The sequence below is a fragment of the Barbus barbus genome, assembly GCF_936440315.1.
Source record: "Barbus barbus genome assembly, chromosome: 25".
NCBI classification, from domain to species: Eukaryota; Metazoa; Chordata; class Actinopteri; order Cypriniformes; family Cyprinidae; genus Barbus; species Barbus barbus.
The window spans coordinates 20075265-20090005 of NC_136753.1; the positions used below are offsets into that span (position 1 = coordinate 20075265).

A 14741-nucleotide genomic window follows, 5' to 3' on the forward strand; every position below is an offset into this window, starting at 1 on the left:
AGTATTTCAAGAAATTAGATGCATTCTAAAATGTAGTATTTTTAGCATGTAATTTGTAATTAACTGTCATGTACATTAATTATACGTACAGTGTCATGTAATTAAGTGCTTTCCTTACAGTTCCTAAAATCACCAGGAAGTTAAATTCAGGTCTTGGTCTTTCCATGTAGGCAGTTTGACATGTCATTTTGGTTTATCAGGCCAAAAGTATGATCTAACAATGAACTGATGTGACAACAGATATTAATTTGATAGCAGTTTGCTATATCTTGTCTCCTAATCTGAGGTGTGCTTTAGATACAAATCACATGATTTTCTTTCTGTGTTTTGCTGCTTGGCGTCATAACACAAGGTTGTCTCAGTACAAGGTAAATCCTATGGGTGTTTGAATTAGTTCCAGCTCAGTTGACTCTCCCGATTCTGTCTTGATGTATTTGATATGTTGTATACACAGTAGGCTATCCTTTAGATTCAAGAATTACATTTGATCTCTTACCATTTAGTTCATAGCAGGAGTGATTTGGGAGCGTCCCATCATTCCCTGTGTTTATAATGGGTTAAAAATTTGACCTTACTCCACATCTCATCTGAATAGAGAAGGGGAATGGAAATAATTCACACAGCAGTCTAGATGGAGGGACAAGTGGAGATGCAAAATGTGCCCCATTGTATCCGGACTACTGTGTCATCTTTGATCTCAAAAACTGGAGATTTCTCTGTGGAGTTACACGATGAACATTTATCAGATGCACACAATTATGGTTTTAATCTTAAGATTCTTGGTCATAACAGAAGCTCTCTGGTTTGCCCCATCTGTTTCGCTAGCAGGTAAGGATCAAATATTTAATGCATCCAGGCTAGCTACTTTGACTTTTTGTTCTGATACCTATTTTGGTTTCAAGCATTCATTCTATGTATTTGCAGGTAATTTCAGCCATCCTACTTTATTGAAAGAGAATGGAGTACATAGTGAAGAGTGTTTTGATATATCAACATCTCAGCAGACACTGCCATATCCTGTGTCATAGAAAACAACCTGCTGAATCAATCATGTAAAACAAGTTGTTCTGTAAAGTGAGCAATACGGTAATCAGAAAGTACAAACTGTGAGGCACTTGTTCTTGGCAATAAATCAAATGTCTGTGCATTATGGTTACTCACACCTACTGCTTTTAGTTACCGCGACTGATGACTTTTACAAACAGAAGCATAAAAACACAAGTGAAAGTACTTGAGCTTTTTGAGCTTTTAGTTTTATTACTATCTGATAACATGCTGTTATAATATGCTTTATTAACATGCTGAATGGATGTCATGACGGTATATTATTTTGGTAACACTTTAGTAAAGGGACCAATTCTCATTATTAACTAGTTGCTTATCAGCATGCCTATTATTAACATGGCAGTGGCTATTTGCATTAAATAGCAATAGATGCTATTTACACTAAGTGCAAATAGCATTTTTTTTAGCAATAGATACTATTTACACAAAGTGCAAATAGCAATGGAATCTATTTACACTGTTAAAATAGCAAGATTTTCTGCTATTTATACTACTTATTGCAAATAGTGGCAATTATCTGCACCTCAGTATTGTAGTACATTATAAAACAGTACGCAATAATAACGTATTGAGTGTAAATCATTAAATGGATGCCACCTTATTGGGACAATAAAGCCCTCCCTACAACTACCCTAACCCATACTTTTATTTTAAACTTTTTGATTGTTTCCGTAATTTTTATTGAAAATAAATGCCTTTCTAATGCGATATGAGATTTGAAAAGGGAGAAAAAAAGTTTGGCAAAAGGCAAACTCGAACTCGGGTCGATCACGTCAAAAGCCACGCATCTTACCATCTACACCACTGACACTGATGCTGAGTTGGCGTCTTTTGTTATTGTTAACTAACCCAATCACACGTTAGTGGGCGAAGTCAGTGTATATAGCCTTTGCCAACAAGGCGGGCTATTTGCACTTAGCGTAAATAGACACTCCGTTAAAATATTGGCTGTTTATTAGTACTTATAAAGCACATACTCAGCATGACAATGTTCTTCATCCCTAATCCTACCCAATACCTAAACTTAACAACTACCTAACTAACTATTACTAAGCAGCAAAGTAGGAGTTTATTGAGGCAAATATCATAGTTAATTGTTTGTTAATAGCGAGAATTGGATCTTAAAATAAAGTGTGAATGAACATGACCACATAGTATTAAGAGTCTATTGTAATAGCATTTTTGTAAATAGCAGTTTTAAACATCCTCTACGGCTTTACTTTTAATGATCTAAATGCAACTGTTACAAAACTCACCTATGTCAGCATATTTAGAAGCCTCCTCTGACCCAGCTTTTGTCAACTTCACCCCTGCATGAAAAGAGGGCACCGTTACCATACCAACACATACAACTCTGCACGAAACCTGTGTCACTGAGCCAGAAAACAGAGAGAACCAGAGCGATTGCAAAGTAGTTATCATGTCATGTCCAACCTTGCCATCAAATTCAACCTCGATAAATGCTAGTCCTGCTTCTCCATCAAAGCTGTCATTTACTCTTGTGCTGTAGCATTGGATCATTATTACTGTTTTTTACTATTTGACATTTATTTATTGAAGAGGAATAACCCCTTGAGATTGGTTGATGAATAGTAAAAAACAATCAAATTTTTTAATCTTCAAGTACTTAAGCATTTAAGTGTTAAGTTGTTCTGTTAACTTTCGATATTTACTAAATGTTGAACAATTTTGCTATATTAATCATTTTAAATTGAGCGGATTTTCAGGTTTATCTATATATATATATATATATATATATATATATATATATATATATAGATAACGTTACTCCAATAGTCTGCAGAAAAAAAACAAGATTCAACTAAATATTAAGAACAAAAAGAACATGCTGGTTTTGAGGATCTCACCACCCGCTAAATAGACCCCACAATTTTTAGCGGTCTCTGACAACACCTGTGTGGACTCTCCTGGGATCTTCGCAGCATAATCAGCAAAGAACCCAGTACCATAAGGAGATTTGAAGCACTCCTGCAAACAAACATATATATATAATGGATTACTAAATTACATTTTTTTTAACCAATATTAATATAGTAGCAATAACCCAAGATAGAGAATTTAATACTCACAGGTAACAGTACAACTTTTGCACCTTGTCCTGCAGCCTCCTTCACAAGTTTTTGTGCTCTTCCCAAGTTGTCTGCCTTGTTCTTTGACACATGTAACTGAACCACAGCCAGACGAAACTCTAGGGGACAGAAGATCAATTGTTTGTTTATTAGTTGCTGCAGGATCAATGATTCACAACACTTTCGATTTTCAACGAGCAGCCTCCATTACTGGATTTTGTTTTGGAACTGTCTGCACTTTTGTACTTTTGTCAAAGGAGGTGCAGTCAAAACAAAGAGTTTTTAGTTTCATTGTAGTTTTAAAGGATTAGTTCACTTTTAAATAAAAATTTCTTGATAATTTGAAAAATGAGATGGAGCCTATGTCAAGCATGACCTTTTCAACGTACGTGAGGTCATGAACGCACATCGCAGAACAGGCGATTTATGTTTATAAAGCATATACTTTATTTAATTTTTTTAAAAATGACCAATCGTTTCACTAGATAAGACCCTTATTCATCGTCTGGTATCGTTTATAGCCCTTTGAAGCAGCACTGAAACTTTAATTTTGACCTTCAACCGTTTGGAGTTCATTGAACTTCTCTATATGGAGAAGATTTCTGGAATGTTTTCATCAAAAACCTTAATTTCTTTTCGACTGAAGAAAGAAATGCATAAACATCTTGGATGACATGGGGGTGAGTAAATTATAAGAATTTTTATTTGAAAGTGAACTAATCCTTTAAATGAATGAAGTTAAATTCACAGTCAAAACATGATCTGTATGAACCACATCTGCATTCAAAACATATAAAGTATTTTTATGTTCTAAAATATTTCATGTAATTTATTACTCCAGTCATTAATCCAGACTTCAGCATCACAGGATCTTGTAATGGATTACGGTTTTCCCTCTCAATGTTCGGTGTTAAAACTGGACTTATTTCGAATATGGCCGGACTCAGATGATACTGAGACATTGTTGAAAAACACAATCACAAATGATATTATACATAGAATAGATTGTGCAAAAAAAGAAAGAGTAATTGCAGTTTAGAGTCGATCTAAATTAAACTACACTTGAATTCAGTCCATTAGTAAACCAAACTGCTTTGAACTTTTGGCTATTCAATTATTTCGGCAAAACTGGTCAGCTATTATTGTGGTCGGATGTTATCAAGTCAAGCCATCACATTGCTCATTAATTTGCTTCACAATTGCACCAAATCTGAACAGGTTTTAATGGGATTTAAAGTTGGACTAGATATCACAATCACCAGACCCACTCAAGGACATTTGTAACTCTCTCTGTCTGGACCAATTGATCAATTCTCCAACCCCGTTATATAAAAAACATAAATCTTCTTTACGTGATGTTGTTGAAACAAATGTACCACATGGTTTCTCTGCAGCTGAGTTTTTTTTTATAACATTGTCAGTAATCACTGTGAAATAACTTATGTGAGAATGCACAGTCAAAACATGATCTGTATGAACCACATCTGCATTCAAATCATATATTTTTAAGTATTTTTATGTTGTAAAATATTTTATGTAATTTATTACTCCAGTCATTACTCCAGACTTCAGCATCACAGAATCTTTTAATGGATTGATCTTGTAATTAAATTTTAAAACTCAGAGTAGATCTCATTTTATTTATAAAAGACAATTCAGACATTTCAATGAATAAGCTTTTTTCCACAATGTTTCTATTTTAAATACCCCCGTAGCTATTTGTGATAATCATGCTCCTTTCAGACGATTCAGGATAAGTGGCAGAAACAACCCTTGGTTTAATGAATTCATTTCAGCCTTTATTAGACAAAAAAAAAATCATGCATAACCAATAAGCATAAGCAAAGAAAACAGTAGACTGGACACATTATAGAACATTAAGAAATAAGTGAGATTATTATATTAATTTGATAAATGAAAATATAATTGATCTTGTTAAATTCTGGAAATAAATTATCTAAATCACTAACAGATATATGTGTTTTTTCCTGACGTTTTAAAAGTGAGTCAGAGTTCAATTAAAGGCAAAGCAAATATTGCAGACACTTTTAACTACGGTAATTTAGGGTAATTTAGATAACGATTTTAAGGGAAATTAGTCAGTTGCATGGTGCCCTTCTTAATTATTTTCTTTTAACTCTATTTCAGTTCATAAAGCACTTTTAAGCCTAGACTGTAAAAAAAATATGGCATACCTGATAAAATAGAAACTTGCGTCTTAAAAATTTCAGAACCTATTGCTTAAATTTTTAATTTGAGTTTACCCTTCAATGTTATTTGGCTATGGTCCTCCTGCTATTAAATGGTGGAGACCCTGCTGAATTAAGTAACTATTGTCCTATTTCTAGATTGTCTGTTTTGGCAAAAGGTTTTATAAGTGGTCAATTAAAAGAATGTTTATCTCAGCATAATATTTTGAGTGAATTTCAGTTAGGTTTTAGATCAGACAACAGCACTATACTGTGGCTTTGCTAGTTACAAAGGAAATCATTATTAAATCATTAGGTAAGAAACAGCACAGTGTGGCCTTATTTGCGGAGTTGTCCAAAGCCTGACTCTGTAAATCATAAACTGCTATTACAGAGGCTTGCATCTATAAATTTAGGTGAAACGGCTTTGAATTGTTTCAAGAATTATCTCACTGAAAAAAAAGAATGTATTTTGATAGAGAATTATTCTTCAGCCTTGTTAAGAGTTAAAAAGGGTGTACAGCAAGGGTCTGTTTTAGCTCCGATTTTATTTTCTATGTTTATAAAGGTTCTAGGCCAAAGAATAAATTTGACCGAGTTTTTATGCTGACTATTGCTTAGTTGCACCTTCTTTGAAGCAAGACATAGAACTTCTGCAGGATTCTTTTCATTCACTACAGCTTCTACTGATAAAATATAAATTGGCCTTAAAATGCCAAAATTTCTAAATCTATTTTCTCCAAGTCATTCTAAGACATCTGTCTCATCCATCTCTACCACTGAAGGTATTAGTACAGATTTTTATCTCTCAGAGTTGGCTTTTAATGTACACATTTGGTAGCTTGCCTATACGAAGCCAGGAAGAGGATCGTACAAAGATCTTTTTGTCAGTATTAGATTAAGGTATTATGTTATGAACACAAATTCATCCTTACTGAAAAGGTTGGATTGTGTATATTATGTTTTTGGAACAAATGCTAGTTCACATACTCATCATTGTATCTTGTTTGACCCTGTAGGGTAGTTCTGCTTATATCAAAGAGGGAGAATGTATGTTATTATTTGAATGTATGTTATAAGTTTGAATGCATGTTATAAGTTTGCCTCACAGTAGGCACTGTGAGGCAAACTTACTACTTATATCTCTATACAATACTTATATCATATTACTATAACAAGTACATATTTACTAGATCAAGTACTGTTATTCATTTGAATGTTCCCAGGGTTTATTCAGAGCATGTTAAAAGTACTTTTTTTATTTATTCACCCCGGTTATGGAATAATATGCAAACCGTAATTTTTCTTAGAATCAATTACATCTACTGCAGGCAGCACTGAAGGAATCATGTTGCTGTTATTAATCTTTCATACATTTAATTATATTTGTTGTTTAAATTGTGTATTGTGTTCTTTATGTGAAACTTTATGTAGCCATCTTGACCAGGACTGCCTGGAAGAAGAAATTCTATTTCTCAATGGGACCTTCCTGGTAAAAGAAAGGATAAATAAAATAAATAAATATCCCGCAAAAATCATTTTAACGTGCTAAATTTGCTGCTAAAAAAAAACCTGTGTATTTCTTAATATTGGTGGAGACTGCAATACATTTTTAGGATTCTTTAATGAATAGTTAAAAAATAATTTATTTACAATTTAAATAGTTAAAAAATTGTATTTACAATATAAATCATTTGTAAATGTCACAATACTGTCACTTTGAACAAAATAATGCTTCCTTGCCAAATAAAATAATGTTTCCTTGCTGAAATTATAATTTCACTCAGAAAAAAAAACCCTATTGACACTGAATGTTTACAAAATGTATATATACACACACATTTCTTATCAGGTAAATGAAATGTGTTCTGAAATACTCACTGCAGCATGGAGGGCTTGGTCTAGGTCTGCAATAATATTTTCCTCATCCTCCAGGCCCACAGACAAACGAATGAGTGTATCACTGATGTCCAGCTCTTTCTTCTCATTTTCAGGCACAGAAACATGAGTCATACTTACTCTGGAAAAGAAAGGGTGCACCAGGGGAAATTAAGGTGGATGAAATGTCAGCTCAAAAAAGGGTTTTTGATTGATTTTTAATTGATTTTCCCATATAAATCATAATGATATGACAAGATACTGTATCAAATTAGTTAATAGAAATAATAGAATTTGTGAATTACTTGTGAACCATAAATATCATAAACCTGTCACAATGATGTTTCAAAAGATAAGGTGCTCTACAATGAGGCAGTTCAGACAAGAATGGTATAGTTTTTGCAATTCTTTTTACTACAACATTAAAGCTCTCGCGCCCCCTTGTGGCAATCCAAAGGTTTTTTTGGGCTCACACTCATCCATGTGCCTTTCACAAAAATAGTGAACATACTTAATGTTTTTTTTTTTTTTATATATATATATGCTCTAGAATTAAATCTAAAATTTTCCCGGAGAATATTCAGTGGAATTGGATATACTTACGGGTGCTCTGCTAGACTCTCAACACCACCAAGACTATCAGCAAGCGTAAACAACTGAAATGCCAAAACAATATAAAATTCTTTAAACATGTAAAATGCAAAAGATTTTCAAACAATATAAAGCTTCAAAGCACCTTCAGACTGCGGAGGAAAGTTGAGGCATGCTCCAGTTTTCCTTTGATGTAGAAAGAGATCATCCCAGGACAGCCTGTGCACTGTCTCTTTGTCAGCTCATGCTGAGGGTGGGATGGAAGACCTGAAGGAAGACAGATGCTCAAGAGGCAATCAAGTCTGACTGGAATCTCTCAGTATCATTTAATTTTGAACAATCCTGTTCAGTGTTGCCCAGAGGTGGTATTATACCGATGAAGAATACCAATGAATACCAATTTTACATTTACTCAACAAACTTTCATTCAGCAAGGACACACTAACCTAATCAAAGTGACAGTAAAGATAAATAAATGAATAAAGAATAAAATGAATGTTATTCCTTTGAACTTTCTATTTATCAACGAATTCTGAAAAATTTTCAACTGTAATAATATCAATTATAATAGAATTATAATAATTATTTATGTTATAAGAAATGTTTCTTGAGCACCAAATCATCATATTATAATGGTTTCTAATGGATCATGTGACACTAAAGACTGCAGTAATGGCTGCTGAAAATTCAGATTTTCCATCACAGGAATAAATTATGTTATCAATATATTCAGATGGGTTATTTGAGCAATGTTAAAATTGCCTATAACATACTTTTCTATATAGTGACAATAATATCACAGACACCTGGGAAGATGACTCTGTCCACTCTTGGGTCAGCCTCCAGAAACTGTGCTGCGGCCATTGCATTCTTAAAGTGCTGCTTCATTCTCAAGTGGAGTGTCTTCAGACCCCGGTGGCACATATAACAGTCAAACGGAGAAGGCACAGCCCCAAGAGCTGAAGAAAATTAAGAAGTGGGATGAAAATAAACCTTTTACCTGCTATACTCAAACTCATTTTTTGTATTTCAATCAGGCATAAATCTGCAATGTATTATAATTGCTAAAAGAACGTAGCATAAAGCCCAAGGTTTAATCAGGACTGTAACAGTGTGACAGGTGGGAGGTATGGGATGAAATTGTAAAAAATATAATTTGCTCAAATTATACATAGTGATTACACGGGGTTTTCCTAGTGAGACTACACCACATGTAATAACAAAAGGGAAATATCGGCAGCAGATATTAAAACAGGATATTAGTTTCACCTGAAAGATAAGTAACTCTTTAAATCAATTAAATATTTTTTTCTTGTTCCTTACAAAATACTCCCAATAGTGTAGATAAAAGAACATCATCTTTCTTGCTAGAATTCCTTGTTCACAAAGTTATACTTGAATATTTTTACCTGCTGCTTCTCTCGGTCATGTTAACACACATCTTCAGCATGTTTATGTACATTATAACACTGAGCTGAACCTTTAAGTCTTTGATGATAAGCTTAGTGGCCTATGATTCCTTGCCCTTCTGATTATTTAAAAAGAAATTGAAGATTATTGTTCATCACCTGGGCATATCGTAAACACTTGTTTTTGTGTGTAGACAGATAGATCCTTACCACTCTGCAAAAACTTCAGTCGTTCATAGATGTCATCACGGTTGAGAGAAATCAGTCCCATCACAACATCACTGTGTCCTGGAATTACATGGATCATTTTAACTTTTATCAACAAACTTTCAATTATTTAAAAGTTAATCTAATCAATCTTAAATTAATCTCTTTATTTGTTTTTACCACTCATATATTTTGTTGCAGAGTACATGCAGATGTCTGCTCCAAGTGCAAGGGGGCGCTGTTCCAGGAATGAGAAAAATAATTATTATATTATATTAAAATTAAATATATATATATATATATAAATTATATTAAAGTATTGTAGTCAATGCTTAATAAAAGGTGCATTTATCTTAAATGACTTTTTAATTGCTCTCCGGACATGTTAATGTTGCTTTATTTTCTCAGATTATATTCATACATCAAACACCAGCAGCACTGGGTTATGTATTAAAATAATGTAAATGTTCATACCTGAAAATAGGACGACATGAAAGTGTTGTCCACGACAACAATTATGTCCTTGTTGTGCTTATGGACAATATCTGCACAGCCCTTGATGTCCACAACCTTCAATGTAGGGTTTGTGGGTGTCTCAATCCACACCATCTGTAGACATTATTTGAAATGAAATATGTAATATGCCATTTTAATTAGAGCAGTACTTTCCAAATCTAATTAACATGTATATATTGTCAGGTTTAATCAGGTGAATATTTCCCCATCCACCCATTTTCCCACTGTATTTTTTTTTTTTAATGCTTTCTCTACCAAGTGTACCTTTGTATTTGGTTTTAGAGCTGCTTTTAGCAACTCTAGCTTTGTGAGGTCAGCAAAAGAGATGCCAAGGCCAAATTCCACAGCTATTTTTGAGAAATACTCATTTGTTCCTGGTGAGAAAAACATGACAGACTCAAGAAGACTCAACTAGTATCAACTATCATTTTCTTTATTATTAGGAGCAGTAACTCACCTCCATAAACATCATTCATGCACAAAATTCCATCTCCAGCCTTAAAAAGATGTGTGATGGTCAAAGCGGCAGCCATTCCAGAGGAAAGAGCGAGACCTATTAGCAAAGTCAGATAGAGCTTTAGTTTATGGCAATGTCATAACATATCATATAAATATGTTGGTGATGGACTCACAGTATTGTGCGCCATCCAAAGCAGCAACTGCTCTCTCAAGACAGTTTCTTGTGGGGTTTCCACACCTGCTGTAGTCAAAACCCTGGCAGAATAAAATAAAAAGGGGGGGGGGGGGGGGGGGGACTTGGAATTCAAAATACTCCACATATACAACTTTTTTGAATTGTATATATATATATATAAAATCTGTGAATGAGGAATGAAGTAAAAACACATTTAAGAGGTAAAAAGTAAACACGGGGTTAGAAATGTACAGTACAGTTGGTACTGTTACTTTGTTGTAAACTTCTTTATGAAGAAACAGTCCACAAGGGAACATGTTCTTTACTTAAACCAGCTGGCTCTTCCCATGACTCATGTCATTGTTGAGTAAATATTCAGTCAACTTTCAGTCAATGCAGCATCTTTGCTGATGTAATCTGTAACCACTCTTCTGTAATGGTATCTTATTATTTGTTGAAGGGTTTGGGTTTAGGAGACCATTTTAACTCTGCTAACACCAGCTCAAACTAGCCAAAACCAGTTAGTTTTAAATCAGGCCAATTTGAGCATTATAATGAAGAACTTCACGTTTTAACCGTTTAAATGTCACATTTTGTTAAATCCTCCAATGTTAACACAAATAGGCCTGGCTTGTAATTGGCAAAGTGAAGCCTGCTTGAAAACAACAAATCACACTACCTATTTAAATAATGATACAACTATTAATATATTCTCAATATCAAATTCTTATAAAATATCTAACTGACTTACCGCATGTTTCCCCGGTCCGTGTTGTTTAAAGGTAGTAGACAGCGAAATAGGAGGCACTACGGCCATAGAGCTCCACTGCTCGGGCTCTGACCCAACGTGGACCGCATCCGTAGCGAAAGATTTAAAGACCGGCTGGTAGCCTTCTGAGCTGTCCTTCTGCCTTTGTGAAGCCATGCTTGCTCCGGATATGACTGACGATGAGATACCGGGTCCGTGAGATTAGGGTGAATGGCTCTCTCTTACTGTAGTCTCTTTTAAACTGGAGGGTTTATAGCAAAAACTTTCAACGCCAATCACTGCTTGCGTATAACGGAATGGAGCGGATTGGCGATCACGCAGAGGCGTGCTAGGTTCAGGGTTCAGCGCAATGATAGATTTTGTTGTTGTTGTTATTATTTAGTTATTTATTTACTTACTTACCTACATTTTATTGAACTAAATTCAAGTACAAACCTTATAATGGCATATTTGTTATAATGTGATAAAAGATATTTGGAATGAATCCAGTTTTGAAATGCAAGCCAAATATTCCTGTAATGTCACTGGAACATATCTTTCTCACTGGACCTCCTAGATAAATATTTATTGTAAGAAGTTGTTGCATGGATAAATGTTAATTAAATTTATCATAGGCTATATACAGTAGCCTACATTTATCCATATTTCTATGAATGTTTTGTTTTTTCCTTATTTCTTTGTTTTGGGTGACCTGCACAGTACCCAAATATTTCACTTCTGTTTTAACCTCTACCTGTATATTACTGATTGAGCAAGCTGGTTGATCATTCAAAGCAAAAATTGCACACTTTCATTAATGTTTAATATAACTCCTGATGCTTTAGATAACTGATTAAATTTAGTGTTGTTCAAATTTGGTTTTCATCTTTTAAAAACAAAATTGTGTGGCAGAAAATGTATAGCCTATATTTATATAATTTCATATAGTTAATATCACACGAAGAGTGCCATTATTTTCTCCAAAAGTCAGCATGATTACAAATGTGATATTGATTTTATGCAACAGTTCAATAAACAAGAAATTAATATTAAGACACTTACGTTTTAGACATCATATTTTCTGCTTTTGCTCTATTTCTACAACAAAATTAATTCCAAACACAGCCACAGCTCTGTTTTGTGTCTCTAAGCAACATGATGGTGATACATTCCTGAATGAATCAACTGTTTAATGATTCGGTTCAATCGCAATGACTCGCTTATTAACAGTGACTTGCTGCCACCTGCTGGCGGTTTTAACTTCACATTTAAAGTATCTTCATTTTTTTAAATAATTTCAAACATCAGTTTTCAATGTTTTATGTTTCAAATATCAATATCATTATTTATGCATTTGTAACTGCAGGTTAGCATTCTATGTCCCTCTGAGCTGCATTAAACAGTGTGTAAATACATCTAAATGCCACTTCATATGCATTCCAAAGATACATTTTGTTGAGACTGATTTCATCTCCTTGGTAATAGCCCAACTGCAAGAATTTGACTCAAAAGATGATGCACACTTTTAGAAAAAAAAATGGCTTAAAGGTAAAAATGCCCATAAAACTTATTGGAAAAGATTCATTTCTATCACTGCTGTGAACTGACCACACAGAATATGAAGAATATCAAAACAAAATTCAGGAGTCAGCTGTCCATGGTAATCTTTAAGATACCAGCACAATAACACACTCAGCAAAATATCGTCTAATTATTATCGATAAAATCCCAGAAAATATCAAGATATCATTTTTTTGTCAATTTTGCACACCTCTGGTTCATGTTATTTAACTGACATAATAATTTATTGACAGTAATTGTTAAAATCAAAATTAATACTTTTGACTTATCCATTTTCTTAAAAATGGTTTAAAGGATGAAATGTAAAGTTTATCATTTTTATAAAACTTTTTGTTTTTGTGAAAGCTTGTATCTGAATGCTTTTGGCAGTCGTTTTACAGTTTAATATGCTACTATAGACATTGTCCTACCCCGCTTATATGGTATTAATTTTATTTGTGCAGGTCTTTAAAAAGGTCTTAAAAAGTCTTAAATTTGATCTTAAAAATCCTGCAGAAACCCTGTCATCGACCATTATAAATCTTGAGCAAGCCATAGATATTCAACTGATAATATCATTATAAAGTTTCTAATTGGATTTGTGAATTTCTGTCCAAAACCAAAATGATTTCTAAAGGATGTTCTAATGAATCAAAATCTTTGTAGCCCTTTAGAAATACAATGAAGCCATTTTCTCACTGATTTTCTCTCAAATCTAGTACAAATCTTATGCTGTTATGAATAGATCTTTCACCAAGGAAGCTAGATTGAGTTTCATTTATTATCTAGGACAGGTCTTTTTCGTTCTAGATGCAATAATTCCAGATAATAATTTATAGCCAGTGTCAATCTTTTATTATCGCTATGCTTAGGGTTAAATACTATTACGCCTTGCTGCATGGTTGTTATTAACTCCATTATTTAATTGTTTTGAATAACAAATGTCTAATATCTTTCCAGAAAAATCTATAAAATTTGGTGTCAGCCCATCAGTACCATGGGATTTATTCAAGCTCACATCATCCAATCCTTCTGTCCTTAATTTAGACTCACAAGATTCTTCAAAGGAATCACACACCAGGATAAGGGACATCTAACATCACAGATGTGGCACTAAGATATATCAACATTTAGGGCACACAAACAAGAAAAACACAAAGTATATAATCATATCTTAAACATAATTTCTAATAAAATCTAAGGAACAAGTATAGATAAATGAAGGGTCATTAAAGAATTTGAGCACAGATGTACAGTTGAGCAAAGGTTAGATTTAAATTATTATAAAAGAAGATAAAAAGCATATAAGCAAGCAAACAAATTTGGATTTTTGGATACACCACACATCATTTTAATTAGCTATTTTTAAATTCATTTTCAAATGTATTTATTTATTTATTTTTTCCTGTTCAATATGGTGCTTTTATTAAACAAATTGCAGATACTGCACTCTTACAAATAAAGGTGCTTGCAGCAATGCCATAGAAGAACCATTTTTGGTTCTACAAAGAACCATCTCTTTCTTACCTTTTATAATCTGAAGAACCTTTCACCACAAAGAACCTTTTGTGAAGCAGAAAGGTTCTTCAGATATTAAAGGTCCTTTGTGGAACCATTTAGACAAAAAGGTTCTTCTCTGGCATTGTGAAGCACGTTTATTTTTAAGAGTGTGGGACAGACTTTCAGTATCACCTTCACTTAAAATGTTCAAATCTAATCCTGTTTACATTAAATGTTTTCAAAGAACTTAACATTCCTGGATCATGTCAGCTCATCAACATTAAAATCCAGCTAATTTAGTAATATGAAGAACGGATGATATTAAGTTTACTCCAAGATGTACCCTTCTCCATA

General features: G+C 33.5%; 1 protein-coding gene across 3 annotated transcripts; it reads right to left on the reverse strand.

The window, feature by feature from the left end:
* Positions 1-679: 679 nt before the first annotated feature.
* Positions 680-11699, reverse strand: LOC306845260 (cystathionine gamma-lyase-like). 3 transcript variants are annotated; one of them, XR_013781978.1, is made up of 15 exons: positions 11331-11673; positions 10578-10659; positions 10403-10498; positions 10210-10319; positions 9904-10038; positions 9610-9667; positions 9433-9510; positions 8620-8772; positions 7959-8080; positions 7826-7878; positions 7226-7364; positions 3156-3274; positions 2980-3054; positions 2322-2375; positions 680-716 (listed from the first exon to the last, which is right to left on the reverse strand). XR_013781978.1 is itself a non-coding variant. In XM_079377952.1 (13 exons), the coding sequence occupies exons 1-12, from the start codon at positions 11502-11504 to the stop codon at positions 3197-3199; spliced, it is 1278 nt and encodes a 425-aa protein (XP_079234078.1). In that variant the 5' UTR covers positions 11505-11673; the 3' UTR covers positions 2933-3054; positions 3156-3196. The 3 variants fall into 3 exon arrangements, 2 of the variants coding, with proteins under 2 accessions (XP_079234078.1, XP_079234079.1); XM_079377952.1 differs by lacking the exons at positions 680-716; positions 2322-2375 and having other exon boundaries at positions 2933-3054; XM_079377953.1 differs by lacking the exons at positions 680-716; positions 2322-2375; positions 2980-3054; positions 3156-3274 and adding an exon at positions 4936-6833 and having other exon boundaries at positions 11331-11699.
* Positions 11700-14741: the final 3042 nt, after the last annotated feature.